This window comes from Mytilus californianus, unplaced genomic scaffold (genome assembly GCF_021869535.1).
Source record: "Mytilus californianus isolate M0D057914Y unplaced genomic scaffold, xbMytCali1.0.p SCAF_9, whole genome shotgun sequence".
Classification (NCBI taxonomy): domain Eukaryota; kingdom Metazoa; phylum Mollusca; class Bivalvia; order Mytilida; family Mytilidae; genus Mytilus; species Mytilus californianus.
In genome coordinates, this window is record NW_026262745.1 from 14,426,146 (window position 1) to 14,442,511 (window position 16,366).

Genomic DNA, 16,366 nt, shown 5'->3' on the forward strand with positions numbered 1-16,366 from the left:
ATATATGCAATGATAAATAAACTTGTGTCAATGATGAAGCCGTTTTATAATTTTTGTTGTTGATTATTTTAATATGTGTATTGTCAAATGATTGAATAATATTGTATAACAGTTTACTAGGTATATACTGTAGTATGTACATGTATTATGATAGAAACTATGTCAAGTGTTGAGCTATTTGATATCCATTCACCCATATAAAGTTTGAAATCACAACTTTAGCCTAAGGTCAATTTAAACATCATTAAATTAGAATCAACAATAAAGATCAAGCAGTGACCAGGATATATTATTCGTTTCAAAATATAAATGTTACTGAAGTAAATTTAGAGTACTATGACGTTTATATACCTGTACATGTATAGGAGCATTGTTTCGTTTTATTTTGTGAAATCTGCAGTAACGTTGAATTGCATCCCGGATTCAACAAACAAAGCGAGCTGGAGTAAAGAGGACTTCCCGAACCCTCAAACGGACCCTGGAAGGTGTGGAAGAGATTGTAAAGCGTCGTGGATTTGTGATCCTGGGCATATACTATCAAGTCAAAGAGGTATTAAGTGTAATTTAATGTAGTGTTAATCGTATGTTTATTGTTTTAATTTAGACTCTAACCAAACGACAGTACTTGTGACAAGGAAGGATCGTTGTTGAATAAAAAAGCTGGTGAGAACGAACAAACAAAACGTTCAAATAAAACAAAAACTTAAAATTTAAAAAAAGTGTTGCAGAGTATCTTCATAGAATGTTCAATTACAAATCAATTTAAAAAAAAAGTTAAAAGTTTTGGGATATTTGTCCCTTTTTTTAAAGAATTATTTAACGAAGAACGCACAAACATTCTGAATTCTATATATTCTATTGTAAATGTTAAGGATACGCAGCTACATACAACAGTTCATTAAATCGTGAAGAGGACACGTTGTTAGTGTACATGTTGTTTTTTAAATATAGATGTCACTTTATATTTGTTTTTTTATAAATACTTGCTGTACAGATTATTGCATAACGGGAAATTATTCATGTTGAAAGGAAATATCTTGAATATAGAAGTTGTGAAGCAATTATGTTCGACCAGAGAAAAGGTTATAAAGAGACGAATGAAAGGAAATTTAATGATGATACAAGTAATAAGTATTACAATATCTCAATTGACAGCTTTGGCAAATGTTTTTGTATTAAATTAATATATATATTTCAGCGGACGAACTGGACTCCTTTATAAATGAGATTGCGAACTCAGGAAAATGCAAATGCTCACAGTGTTCCGATCAAGATGGTTTTAATATATCTGTGGCTTTGATTCCATCCATTAACAGTGCAGGGTATGTTTGGATTGACAGGATATGAACCAGTTCAACTAGTAACGAAATAGTCATTTATCAGTCACTTCCGCTAATTATACCTATAATACTGTAAACTTATTTGTATGACCTTAATATCATTTTCATTTAGTGAGCATTATAAAAAGTACAACAATTCTTTAAATGTAATATTTAGACTCGTTGCTATTATCAACTTTCAAGTACTTACTAGTACCCTTTGAGAGTTAAAATATTAATTGAAGTGGAAATTTACCTTACCATATTAATAAGAAAATTCCTTGTAAAAGTCATTTTTCAAAATTACGCAGACATGGTTTCTGATAAATGTAACATTTTCAATTATATTTTTATAATTGAATGTTAATGTATGGAACTCGTCTGATTAAAAACAAATCTTGAATCATTTCACATTTGAATCTGAACTGAAATACCCAGAATTGTTAAAAAAAAAACAATTAATTTCTTAAATGTATATAAAAGGAGATGTAGGGTATACATCAATGAGTCAGTAACCCAACGACACGATGAGACTTAAACACAGACATTTTGAAGTCAAAATGTGGTGTACATCAACAAACAAGTGTCTATACCATAGTATTAAAGACGACGTGAACTCAAGTCCAAATAAACCATTTAAACTAATAGTTGTGTCAAAAAGGAAAATAAGAAGATGTGATATAATTGCCAATGCGACAGCTATATAGCAACACCAAATGAAGTATATGTAACCAATTTAACTATAGGTATACTCCCATACCGTATAGTGTAGCTATAAAAGGCCCGACATGTCAAAATTTAAACGAGAAAACCAACGGCCTGATTTATATGCCAAGGAATAAACAAATAACAAACATGGTAGACAGCAACCAACACAACCACCGAATTACAGGCTCCTGATTTGGTATAGGCAAAAATAGAAGCGGCGGAATTTTACAAGTTCCCGACCATCCCCTAACCTTGAACAGTGGCAGTACAGGAGCACAGAAGACCAAACTGTAAAAAATAAAGAATGCTAAGAATTACTGAAAGCAAGCTTTAGGTACAAGTACTTAACCAGTCATGTTAGTTTCAGCCAAGAATACCAGTTTCGAAGGTTTATTATTCTTGTTAAAAACAACCATGGCGATAGTACCATTATCTTTATATTAGTTTTTATCTGGAATTGCTGTTCTACATTTTTGGACAATTGCAGATTGAGTGATAAGGAGACAAAAACAAGGGAATTTGCTGAATATTTAAGAAAAAAGTCGTGGAATTTTCAAATCTGTGGAAATAACATTGTTATATTGGTATCCAGAGATGATAGACAGGTACGTGTAATAAATGTGCCAAACTTTGTCCCAATTAGTTTGTAAGTTCGTTTGAGTGTACACTATTTGTAAAGCTCTCCAAGTATGCAATTGTTTTATTTTTATTATAGATATTGCTTAAAGGACAAGAAAACTAGTCTGTAAAATCTTAAACAAATTCCATACACATATTTAATATCTATTAATATCTATTTATCATCGATGACATTTTTATATTAGTATTAGTATACCTACATCTATACATTGTCGTTTGCTTCTGTGTGTCATATTTGTTTTTTTCATTCATTATTTTGTACATAAACTAGGCCGTTAGTTTTATCGTTTGAATTGTTTTACATTTGTCATTTCGGGGCATTTTATAGCTTACTATGCGGTATGGGTTTTGTTCATTGTTGAAGGCCGTACAATGACCTATAGTTGTTAATTTCTGTGTCATTTGGTCTCTTGTTAAGAGTTGTCTCGTTGGCAATTTTACCACATCTTCTTAGTTTTTTTGATATGTTACCAGTGGTTTAAATGCGCTTTACATACATGCAGAAACTTTTCACGAGGATTTATTTATCCTACATTTGGAGTTTACAGACTACCTATACATTTGACAAGAGTTTTCTACAAACTTTTGAAAAAAAAAACTCTCGTACGTTTCCTTCTTATATTCTAAGAGAACCTAGAAAACAATACAAAAATAAAAAAAAATTAGAAGATGTGGTATGATTGTCAATGAGACAATAGAAAATAAAAGGATATGGAGTAAATGTACATGGGACAAAATCGCACACAATAGATAGAAAACATAGAAAATTATTAATGAACAGGGATTGTATTCCTGTTCTTCATCTTGACAGTTGATGTAGGGTCTTCAACAATAAACGAATCATTCATACCCTACAACAAGGTCAAGACGGCCCCTAGCGTCGACTTAACTCTCCACAAGAGACCAAAAGACACAGAAATTAACAACTATAGGTCACCGTACGGCTTCAACAATGGGTAAAACCCATACCGCATAGTCAGCTATAAAAGGCCCCGAAATGATAAATGTAAGACATTTAAAACGAGAAAACTAACGGCCTGATTTATGAACAAAATAATGAACGAAAAATAAATATGATATACAGCAACAAACGACAACCACTGAATTACAGGTTCCTGACTTGGGACAGGCACATACAGAATGTAGCGGGGTTAAACTAGTTTGAAGGCGCCAACCCTCTCTCTAACCTGGGACAGTGGTGTTGTAGTACAACATAAGAACAATCTATAAAAATCTGTTGAAAGGGATTAACTCATCAGATGTATACAAAGCAGAAATACATCTAACAAAAACAGAGTGGACGTGGCGGGGTACTTATACATCCCCACAACAAAAAGACAATAAGTTTGTTTTTGTGTATTTGGGTCATGTGTACCAATTACGGTTGCCTTACGTTAAAAGTGTTGTGCACACTGAAATTTTATTAGGTTTTTTGGTTGGTACTCTGGCTATTGGATTATCAATCCTGAAGATATATCATCCGCCCAGTAGCTAGTTGCTTAGTATTTCTATGATTTAAATGACCGGTTGTCTGTAAATTTATAGCACATATAAACAGATAAATTGACTGAAGTTGCAACGTTGACCTAAGTTTTGTTGAGGATCCAAAGGGTGGGGGTCCTTTATTTCTGTATTCTTTAATTTTTTAGGCCATTTTCTCTATACTTTTTGGCCATTATTCTCTATTTTAGCACCTCATCGTTCTCTATTCTTTATATTTTTTGCCCATTATTCTCTATTCTGTAAATCCCCATTCACACCCTCGGGTATGTCTTGGGTATAGAAATACTATAATCCCATCACTCTCGTCTGGCATTAAAGCCCTTTTATATTTTCGGCTTTCCATACTTTTATCTCGAGCTTACTATTTGAAGGTTATTTAAGATTTACCTACAAGTTTGGTGTAAAGAATTTCTAACTACATTCCTTGTTAAATTATCAACTTTTCTACTGCTATATATCATTTGCTGGTTTAGTAGCCTCCAAAATAATGAATTAGATCCACCTTATTGGTAGGAAAAAGAATACCACGATAATAGAGTTCAAATAATTGAAGAAGAAAAAATGGAGTAGCGTACATGTATGTTTATATATACAGAAAGGAGAAACTTTTATTTCATTTCGAGATTTACACAACATATACACAAAAAGACACGTGTTGGTCGCTTACAGGATTCAACATCTCTACAATGAAATTGAAAAGAGTGCCTCACTATCAAAGGAGTTTACAGAGTAACCAATAGTACAATATCCAGGATCTAAATACAAAAAAGGTGTATAGAAAATCAAAGTACTTTTAAACTGTATACTCTAAAAAAGTCAGTCTATAAGACAATGCAGGACTAAATATTATAAATATTGTAAATAAATAAATTAAACCTGTGCTACATTACATCTTAATTATTTGAGTGTGTAGCTTTTACACACAAATAAAGTTTGCTTGTTTGTTATCTTTATCATTTATCAGCTATGGAAAATTTTGAACAAAAGAACCGGTTCCGTAAACATTGCTACCTTTTCCGTAATTTTAGTGCATGGCACTGCAAACTGTGACTAAAAAAAGATGATGTATGAAATAAAATATGTGTGCGAGACCTAAATGCGCGAACACGACAGAACCTAAAATCATTGTACCTTGGCACTATCAAATAGGAACGCTGTAACGCGGATGCAAGAATTAAAACATAACTTAACGTTAAAAAGAAAAAACGTAATAAAAAATCTATATATATATTTCCGAATCTTATTAATTCTAATAAACTTTCGTCCCAATTATATAGACGACTTAAATATAGATAAACATAAGTAAATAAGAATGTTAAGAACTTGCAAATTTAGTGCATTAATATATTTATATAGGTTTATACAGATGCTGGTCCGTTAGCATACCAATCACTAACTTTGGAATGCATAGAGGAAGTGTATGAAGCTGTTAGACCTAAATTTACTGACGGCCTTTATTATGAGGGACTGCGGGAAATGATAGAACACTACAGGTAATATAGAGATAGAGCCAATTTCCCTTGGATTATTTTAAACAAAGTCCATTTGCTAAATGAACTTCATTCTTAAGTTTACCCAATTCGCTGTATCATAGATTCATATAAGTACTTAGTCTGGTTCTCTAGGGTTTTAACAACACTATCGTATTTGACCAAATTATAAACGCCTACAGATGCTTCAAAGTAGCAATTTTGATAGAATTTATCAAAATTAATTTCGATAATTGTTCCAAAAATGAATGAGAAGGACAATGTAAACTAAAACCAAAAATAAAACAAAAACAAATTTGTAGAAAGTAATTTTATATATATATATTGTCTTTCCGATACACATTGTTTCCTGTATGTTAATTAGGTCCTTCTGTTCCAAATTTTACAAATAACATGAATTTCGTGTTGATTAGCAATATGTTATACTGAACATCATTTTGATAGTACATAAATATATAAAACTTTGGCATCTGTATTAAGTATAACACATAGATCCCTTTATATTCAAACTTCAGTAGGTATTGACAACTTTCTGATTTTGACCCTGCGAGTGAAACCATACAGAGTAAATGGATCCTACTCCTTTCGGCAGATTATCAATTTATCAAATAAAAATGAGAAAGGAAACGGGGAATGTGTCAAAGAGACAACAACCCGACCATAGAGGAGAAAACAACCCAAGGTCACCAATGGGTCTTCAACACGGCGAGAAAATCCCGCATCCGGAGGCGGGCTTAAGCTGTCCCCTTAACAAAAATGTAAAGTAGTTCCTCTTAAATTAACAAAGAACTACTTGCAGTTACTGACGTGCCAACGCCAGACCTCATAGAAAATTGACGTCACACTAAATTTCTAAACATATAAATGAATCGAAATTAAAACAAACATACAAGACTAACAATGGTCAGAGGTTTCTGACTTGGAACAGGCGCAAAAATGTGGTGGGGTTAAACATGTTTTGTGATATCTCAACCCTACCGCTATACCTCTACCCAATGTAGGATAAACAAACACACAGCAATACGCACAGTAAAACTAAGTTTAAAAGAAGTCCGAGTCCGATGTTAGAATAGGTAACAGAAGAAACTAAGCAAAATGACAATAATAACATTAATTAACAAAGGACTACTAGCAGTTACTGACATGCCAACTACAGACCTCAATTAAGCTGATTAAAAGATTATGTCTTCATCATCAGTCGTTCTGTTCTTTTGCGGGAAATTAAACGTCGTATTTGCATTTAGTTCAATAGTATTTTCTGGTCAAAAAAGCAAAAATTCATTGCGAGTTTTGTAGATGGTCATGTCTGTGAATCTAATGCAACCCGAACGAGGCCTTACATTGAAATGTCAAGATATTTTCAACCTTAATCTATAAATACATTACATCTTTTACTTAGAATGTCACACAAAAGAACTGTTTATATACTATTATCTTACCTCCTAAACATTTCTAGGAATATCATTGGTTAAAAGTGACCGCGTGTAGACCCTGTATATTTAATATGGAGTTAGTAGGAATGGTATATTTTAATACACGGTTAGTAGTGGTGTTACGTCCCTTTATAAAAAACAACACGGCGTTGTGGAAAATCTGAAACGTTTCACCCGGACAACAGATAAAGAAATTGATGATGAACGATTGAAATAAATACAGAAACACATTAACAGCTAACAAAATGTTATTGTTGGCATTTGTTTTTGTATAGACCAATGGAAGTAGGTTCTTTATATTGAAGACTTGATCACTTTGATAGGCAACTAGTCTAAATGCAACACGTTATGATAGTCCGTCACTAGCACACTGTATAATTAATAATATCTAGTTCGAGACTGTTGTGTTATTTCACTGATAAAAGATTGGTGCTCATGAAACAACCGTACACTATTGTAAGGATCTCAAGAACGAAACCTCACGATATACAACAGTATTCCTTTCCAAAATGGGTTTATTCGCGGTACATATTAGAATACGTATCATCAAATCCTTAAATTGCTAAAAACATGATTTAATAATACCATTGATTTTTATTGAAAGCTATTATATCCGGTATTATAGTAATTATAACTTAATGGTAAATATTTAAATTTTTCTTGACAGAACTACTCTAGAAAATGGTAATTGTAATCACATAGAAACAACAGAAGGTGTCGTTGGTGTAATAGTTGGAATTGGCTTTGGTGCATTTTTTGTCTCAATGGTGATAATTGGTATGTGCATTTGTCGGCGTGGAAGTGGTGGCTGTTACGCAGGTAGTACGGGTCATGGGCACTACGGAAATCATCATCATCATAACGGCGGAGGAGGAGGCGGCGGCGGCGGTGGTGGAGGCGGATTTTCAGGAGGTGGAGGAGGAGATGGGGGTGGCGGAGGAGGAGGTGGATTTTAGCCGGTTTGAAGAACAAAGCAACACGAACAATGACAGCTACTGTATTTGCTTTAATCATATTAGTGAATTATGAGAATGCCAAGCATTAATTACTAGATAGAAGGAAGAGTTCTAACAGTTGTACATCTTAGATATAACATTCCTAGAAATTGTCTTCCAATTCGTTCTGCATTTTTGTTTTAAATTTTAAATACATGACAGACCAGACACTTAATATATAATTAGTCTTTCGTATGCGTTTATTTTCATCATTTGTATTATATTTGTTTTATTTTCTTAATAAATTTAAGAAATAATTTATTTTTAAAATTATTTTTGAATTATATCTAAAAGCAGACGCTGGTCTCGCTCCAGCGAAAATAAGAAAAGAAGCAAATAAAAAAACCATTAGAAATGATTACTAACTTATTCATGTGCAATGAGAAGGTCTTGCATTGATGTAACTTTAAACACAGGAATATATATGAATTAGTAGATGTGTATAGAAACAAATGAGACAACTATCATCAGAGTCCAAATGACGTGGTTGTAAGAAACTATAGGCCACCGTATGGCCTTCAACAGTGAGCAAATAACATACCGTATAGTCAGTTATAAAAGGCCCCAACATGACAGAATGCGTAATGAAAAAGGGCTGATTTATGACAAAACAATAAAAAAACCATATCTGACTTAGAGTAGGAGATGCACAATTTTGAATTCATGTAATAATTAATTGCATTAAAGTAAAACACGGGCTAAATTCATTCCACTTAAACATACAATGATGGAGACACAAGTTTATGTTTAAATTTTTAAGTGGCACTTTTTTGAATTATTTGATTTTCATGGCCTAACATCCAGTGGCAATCATTTGACACAAATTCAAGACGAAACTATTTGAGCTGGTATTTAAGTTATTTCACTGTTGTGACTAGGTTTTCGTGTATTTCATGGCTCCCACCTCGTAGTAAATAATTCCACTCGGGCATATACTATAAACAAATAGATTAACAAATAATTCAAGAAATAATTTATCTAGAATAGTCACCAAATCAATAATGACAATATTTACATAACATGTTAAACTCGATTAAATATTTGACTTACCATGTGAGCTAATTCATGTGAGACAACAATTGCTGTAAAGATATGCTGACTGACTGTGGATATGTCAGGATGGTAAAACATTATACTTTCTCTGTACGTAACAAGACCCCAATTTTCCATAGCTCCAGCAGAGAAGTCAGGTATAGCGATCATATCTGCAAAATAATTTAGGTGCTGTCACAAATCCTTGGAAAAGGTACATGTGTAGCTGCTGTCGAGCGTCATTTTAAAAGTGGACCTTAGTTTCGTTGTTTAGAATGCAGCCGGTTGAAATGTAAAAATAGTTTTTCAAGATATCCTATACAAAAATAAAATTTGGTTAGCAGGAAATAATATTTCTTAATCTCGGAAACCTCAGATCAAGATATAGAAGATTATTAAAAGTAGTTACACAAAGTATACTTTTCTCAAATAGGAAGCCAATTCTAAAATCATGATGGTGACTGCCTTTAATGTTTATGACGGTGCTGTATAAAATAAGGGATGTCATACAACCACCAAATTAGAGTGCACGAAGGCATGATTTCATACCAGCAAGTTAAGAACTTTGAGCTTACTTTCAGTAAATGCAGACATTCTTTGATGAAGTATTGTTTTATCATTTTGCACTTCTGTTGTTTTTGTTATACCTATATCAACGATTTCAGTGTTGTTCCTCTTCTGGTTTCCATTTAAATTCATTCTTGTACCTTTTGTTAGTCCACTGAACGAGTTATAAAGGAGATGGGTGAGATAGAGAAAATGAAATTAACCCAGCCAAAGAACATCATCAGTGGTTGTCACAATTTATGTTTGAACGGTGTTTTAATAAATGTTGTTTTGATAGCAATTCTAAGACAGTTTATGGTCAACTATATCCACAGCGGCGCGTATCATAGATGTTTTGGGGCGGAAATATATGCCAGTCGACTGGTATGCGTTATACATTGTGTTAATAGCGGACTAACACAATGTATAACGCATACCAGTCGACTGACATATATTTCCGCTCCAAAACATCTATGATACGCGCCCCTGTGCTATATCACAATTTCTTTAGACTATTGGAGACTAAGAGCTTAACATTTTGTATAGACGGGTTTCTCGTAATATGTCTTTTTGGGTTTTTGTGTAGTTGGATAGCTGTATCATGGACGATTGCCATAATCTTGTTCTGTGTGTACATATGAAACTCAAACAACTATCCCTTCATTGCTGAAAGAAGTATAAACCTCAAATAAAACAAAGTCATATGTGGCCCCTTCAAATTCGTATCAAGTATGTAAAAGTTTAATTATACTTTATTCAAAATGTCTAGATTTGAATTGGTTTACTTTAAGCCGACCTTTATTGAATTATCATTGTCCCCTTATGGATATTTGACCATAATTATTTTGCATCATATCTACTTAAAAGTCACGAAGAGTAGGCTTACAATTACAATGTACCATACTTGAAAATATTTCAATTTACAATTTATTAACACTTTGTCAAATAGATAAGTAGCACTGAAATTAAAATTTGTTTTAGTACATCAACTCTGGGACATAATATATTGACTATAATAGTCCCAGATCGACTCCTGTCTTTAGTTCCGTTGGGTTCAAACATAATCGTAAAGTGTATATATATATAGCATATTCCCTTATTGCCATACAATGTGTTTGACATACCTAATTTTGGTAACGGATACTCAATTTCAAAATAGTCTTCGAATTCATCTAGAAGTCTGCTACCAACCCACAAGGAGTAGTTGGTATGTTCTATATACTCCTTCCTGGCAAATGTCCTGAACTATAAACGATAGGAAGTCAACAATCATAATATTAAACAGTCATATATCAGATTAGATTTACTATTTGCTAAATATGAAGTTCTGGTGATTTTGAGTATTCTACTTTTTATAGCTAGCTTTTATACAATCTTGTAATGTCTGTTATTAAAAATGGTGCAACAATATTGGGAAATAATGAACATACATGCATTAATGCTGTAAAACATATGACAGTGCGTTTTAATGGGTGTTCGATAATACTTTCCCTATTTAGGTCTCTTATAGTGACATCGGTTTGATGCCGTGGCATGTATTGTGACATATTAGAAATGTATTTTCATGACTTATGTGCAAAATAATATAAAATACCAGACTGTTAGTATGAAACATATTTGTAATATTGGTTTATGATAAAGATGGTATAAAAATTATTGAGAATATCTGTTTAGCGCTAAAAGCTAAAGCGCTATGGTATATTCTATTGATTTGATGTCAAACGATCGTAGCAAACTACGTACTTTTAGATTAATTAAAATAAATTTATCAAAGGAAATATTTGTTAAAAAATATACCTAGAAACTACTGAAGTGCGTTTGCAAAACTGAGACTTGAAGGTGTGAATATCTTCTAGTAGAAAATATAATTTGCTTTAACACCACTTGTAATGAAAATCGTTTTTTGGAGGATAAAAAAAACACGTCTTACACACACTGAATTGTCCAGTGTTTGAAGATTTGCGTTGTTAGCTTGTTTTACCAAGCATGTTTTTATGATTGTAATTTTATGTTTTTGTCTGATTACGAAAAAATTATATTTTATTTATATGATAATTTGTACTTTTGCACTGTCAGAATCGGCAATTAATGTGGACTCGTAAGAAGGCAACTAAATCAACCGTGTTGCTTGGACAAATCTTTAAAAGAGGGAAAAGAAAGTATAAAATGAGGTGGCAAAATTGAAGAAACAAGTATTGGGAACTGATTGCAATTTATACTTCTTGTATAAGCTTTATAAGAAAAATACAGAATACAATTCTATAAAAGTATATAATGATTTGCTACATTATACAAACTAAATCTTATAAAACTGATATGAATTTCGTTGTTTATGACGCCCTACGTAGTCTCCAATTTATTATTTACATTATCAATCCCGATAATAAAACCGTGGTGTTAAAGTTACACAATGCAATGTTTATTACAGTTGTAAATTGCATTATTACAATACCTGTTTAACAATCAAGTGAAAATGTTTAAAATGATTCATACAACAATTATGTATTATTGCTTACCGTGTGATTATATTTGGTAGTGTTAACTTTATGTGGAAAATCGCAAACTGCAAATGCCAAAAGATAAGTTGGCATAACAACGGTCTTCTCGAATATATCAGCTAAATATCCATCAGAACTATAAAATTAATAAGAAATATTTACGAAATATTGATAATTAATTACACAGAAATTTATCTATTAATATGAATTAAAGGAGATTTGGGATATACGTCAATGAGACACCAAAAGGGCAATATAATACTGCAGTATCTTAGACACGTATTCTTTTTCGATTTTTATAAAAAAAACTTGTAATCAGAGAATCTGTTTTTTTTTACTTCCGTGTGTTGTAAAGTTTATAAAAATGTCAGAAAAATGTCAGAATTTTTTTGTTAATTTGGAAAATGTTATGAAGATTGCAGCTATTTGGTAGTCTCTGATAAATTTAATCACAATTGACTTAACGCCAGGAACAAAAAACCTCTGTATCGTTGAATACTGTATGTTGACCCCTAGTTATCATTTGGTTATTTGTGTGGATGGATGACGATTTCATTGACTTATACCCTACATCGCCTTTAATTTATTAATATCTTACAATTTTACCATGCAAGATCACTTTGGAGGACTGTATCAAAGCGAGAGAGAGAGAGAGGGCAGGCTAATGTACAGGGAAGTAATAAGAACGAGAGAAAAACGTAAGTAAATGCAAGAAAGATAACCAGAGGGCTAATCTACAAGAACGTTAGGACAGGAGAGAACTGTAAGAATAATGGGAGAAGCTTATCGAGAGATTTGTAAAAAAACAGGAGAGGGGATAGTTTACAGGACTGTTAGAAGAACGGGAGAGAACTGTAAGAATAATGAGAGAAGCTTATCGAGAGGTTTGTAAATAAATAGGAGAGGGGCTAGTTTACAGGACTGTTAGAAGAACGGGAGAGAACTGTTAGAATAATGAGAGAAGCTTATCGAGAGGATTGTAAAACAGGAGAGGGGCTAGTTTACAGGACTGTTAGAAGAACAGGAAAGAACTGTAAGAATAATGAGAGAAGCTTATCGAGAGGTTTGTAAATAAATAGGAGAGGGGCTAGTTTACAGGACTGTTAGAAGAGCGGGGGAGAACTGTTAGAATAATGAGAGAAGCTTATCGAGAGGATTATTAATAAACAGGAGAGGGGATAGTTTACAGGACTGTTAGAAGAATGGGATAGAGGCTTATGTTCATGACTGTTCAAATAGAAAAGAGGCTGATATACAACAGGACTAAGAAGAAATAAAAAGGACTATGAAAAACCTGAGAGAGGAAAAACTACAGGGGTTTACAAAAAACGAGATGGAGGCTAATGATATTTGTGGGTACTCCACTTTCCCATTTATTTCATTTATAGTCATATTAAATGGCTCAAAAAATAGGAAATTGATCAAACCTTTGTACTGTATCAATCCTTGGCATATTTGATAACGTTATCATGTCTGACACGGCATCGTTTCGTCTCTCCAGGGTAATGTTAAATGTGGCTTTCAGAGCTGGTTCATCAAACGAAGGGAAAGCCTTCCTAGCATCTGTTGGTTGAAACTGGGTGATTGCCATATATCTGTAACGAACACAAAGTTGGGTATAGTACAATGTTATAAGAAAAAATAACTTTTAACTTGCAGACATGAATTTCTTCTAGACGTTCATCAAATGCAAATATACGTAATACAAATATAGGTATCAAATGTGTATACCAAAAAGAAATACAGGCATGTAATTAAAAATATGTATACTTAAAGGTTTATGTTAAAAAATAACTTGCATGTAAATTTAAATTTAACAGTAACATTTGAATTGCACCAATTAAACAAGGACTGGAGAATTACTACAATTTTATAGGGAATAACTATAAGGAGTGTACACAGAAAAGAGTTTGAGATTCATCGCGTCATCGGATTGCAAAGTAAAAGAAATAACATATGCATAGTAGACGTAATATTTAGCAGATAGCTTAAATAAGAATTGTATTTCTTTTAATGATAATTGGAAATGAGTTCGAATGAAAGTGAGTTATCAGAAGACTTTATATTTAATACCTTTCGTCACTACCCTCCATGTAACTACTATAATACAATCCAGATAAATCTTCATTTTGCAATGGTCCAGAAAACTCCATTTCGACGTAGTAGTTACTGCCAGCTTCTAGGTATTCAAACAACCAAATAATCAGGAAATGTCGTGCGGAATCGTCCCTTGTATGATTAAGCACAGGTATCTGTCGATTTGTCGTTTCGGTCACATTTATTGAACCACTTGTAACATTCAAGTTTTGAATGTGAATTGTAATATTATTCGTTCTTTCTTTGCATTCGAAATATATTCGGACATACCCATGTAAGGTAAAATCTTGGGGGTTTGTTTCATACAAATTTGGACGGAGAACGACATTGTAGTGAGAAGGTTCTAATGATGTAGGTAACCACACGTCGTCTGTGATTGCTGGAGCTTGTGGAGTTGTCGGTGCTTCTGTCGTTGTCATGTCCACTGGTGGCGCTTGTGTTACATTCGAACATGGTGTACCTAAGTAAGAAAAATGTTTGATATACATATATGTATATATAGAGAGAGGATTAATATATGAATACTGTTTTTGCAGAATCGCCAAAAGAACAACAGGTCACAACAACCACAAAGACCTGCACACAGGAAAGTAACGTTTTAAATTGAAGATTGTAGTCGACATATGCCATAATTTATCTGAAGACCTATCGAAAGTCGTTTTACTAATATGTTAAAATGTTTGATTATTTTATTGTTGTCTCTTTGGCAATCATACCACATCTCCTTATTTATATATTATTCAGTAAGAATGTTGTTTTTTTTTACTTTAAGAAAAGGAGAGCATAATTCAATTTGTTTTACAATAGACTAACTGAAATGTACGCTACATATTTATTTTAAGAATATCAAACATTTTAAAAGAACCTCTTAATTTTGTTTTGAGTTTTTTTTATTGTCTCGCCTTGACGGAGTCAAAAAGGGAGACATGGGTATGCTGTTTCCGGTATCGGCGTCGGCGGCGGCGGCGACGGCGTCAACAATGTATTAGTTTGTGATTAGGTCAGTTTATGGGGAACCACTAGTGGTAGGTCATTGATATTTGGTATGCAGTTGTATTAACTTTGGCACATCTCATTTCCATGGAGATTATTTGGCCCTGCCCCCTCATTCATGGTCTATTGACTTTGAAACTTTTGCTTAGTTTTCATGTATTAGTTTGTGATTAGGTTAGTTTAAGGGTAACTGTTAGTGGTAGGTCAATGATAATTGGTATGCAGTTGTATAAGCATTATCACATCTCATTTCCATGGAGAATATTTGGTCCTTAATCCTCAGTCATGGTCTATTGATTTTGAAACTTTAGCTTAGTTTACATGTATTGGTTTGTGATTAGGTCAGTTCAAGATGAACCACTTATGTTAAGTCAATGATATTCGGTATGCAAATGTATTGGCATTTGCAAGTTTCATTTCCATGGAGATTATATAACTCCACCCCCTAATTATGGTTCATTGACTTTGAAACTTTTACATAGTTTACAAGTTAATGTTTGTGTTAAGGTTTGTTTAAAGGGAACGACTTATGAAAAGTCAATGGTATTTGGTTTGCAGTTGTATTAGCATTGGGACATCTCATTTCCATGGAGATTGTTTAGCCCTGTACCATCAGTCATGGTTCATTGACTTTGAATATTTGCATAACTTACATGTTAAAGTATTGCTATTTTAATTTCAACATTTGCATTATCAAAATAACAAATAGGCGAGACATATCTCTGTGTTAACAGTTTATATATCACCAAAACATTTAACTACTTTACAAATTACGTAGACTACCATAGGAATAATTATATTGGTTTCAAAACAGTTATAATGCTTTATTCTCATATGTTTATTCATGTATATAACATCTGGCGATAAATTAACTGTCAGCGATTTACAGAACTTACAGAGTAAAACTGAGGTTAAATAAAAGCATATGATGTGAATGACAACTTACATGTATTCGGTAAAGTTGTTTGTTCCGGACAACCAATCTGACCACCTGTGCTGGAACCGTCTCCTGGACATGAACATTGGCATGTTACATTTTTATTTCCACCAGCAAAATGAACAATAAGTCCAACACACACGGAAATAGCTACCGCTAGCAATGTTAGTACAAAC

At 32.9% G+C, this 16,366-nt stretch overlaps 2 protein-coding genes across 2 annotated transcripts in view; one reads left to right on the top strand and one right to left on the bottom strand.

Annotated features, from left to right (window-relative positions):
• LOC127715790 (aminopeptidase N-like) overlaps positions 1-14,316 on the bottom strand; it is a 46,140-nt gene extending 31,824 nt beyond the window's left edge. The window contains exons 1-5 of the mRNA XM_052221932.1: positions 14,237-14,316; positions 13,591-13,758; positions 12,182-12,299; positions 10,790-10,910; positions 9,138-9,292 (exon numbers count right to left, since the gene is read on the bottom strand). Coding sequence (XP_052077892.1) covers positions 9,138-9,292; positions 10,790-10,910; positions 12,182-12,299; positions 13,591-13,758; positions 14,237-14,316 — 642 coding nt within the window. The remainder of the gene's footprint in view (positions 1-9,137; positions 9,293-10,789; positions 10,911-12,181; positions 12,300-13,590; positions 13,759-14,236) is intronic.
• On the top strand, positions 250-8,344 carry LOC127714642 (DNA topoisomerase 3-alpha-like). The gene is made up of 5 exons (XM_052220704.1): positions 250-550; positions 1,199-1,322; positions 2,515-2,632; positions 5,526-5,662; positions 7,760-8,344. Exons 1-5 carry the CDS (start codon positions 337-339, stop codon positions 8,046-8,048), a joined length of 882 nt encoding a protein of 293 aa, XP_052076664.1. The 5' UTR covers positions 250-336; the 3' UTR covers positions 8,049-8,344.
• Positions 14,317-16,366: the final 2,050 nt, after the last annotated feature.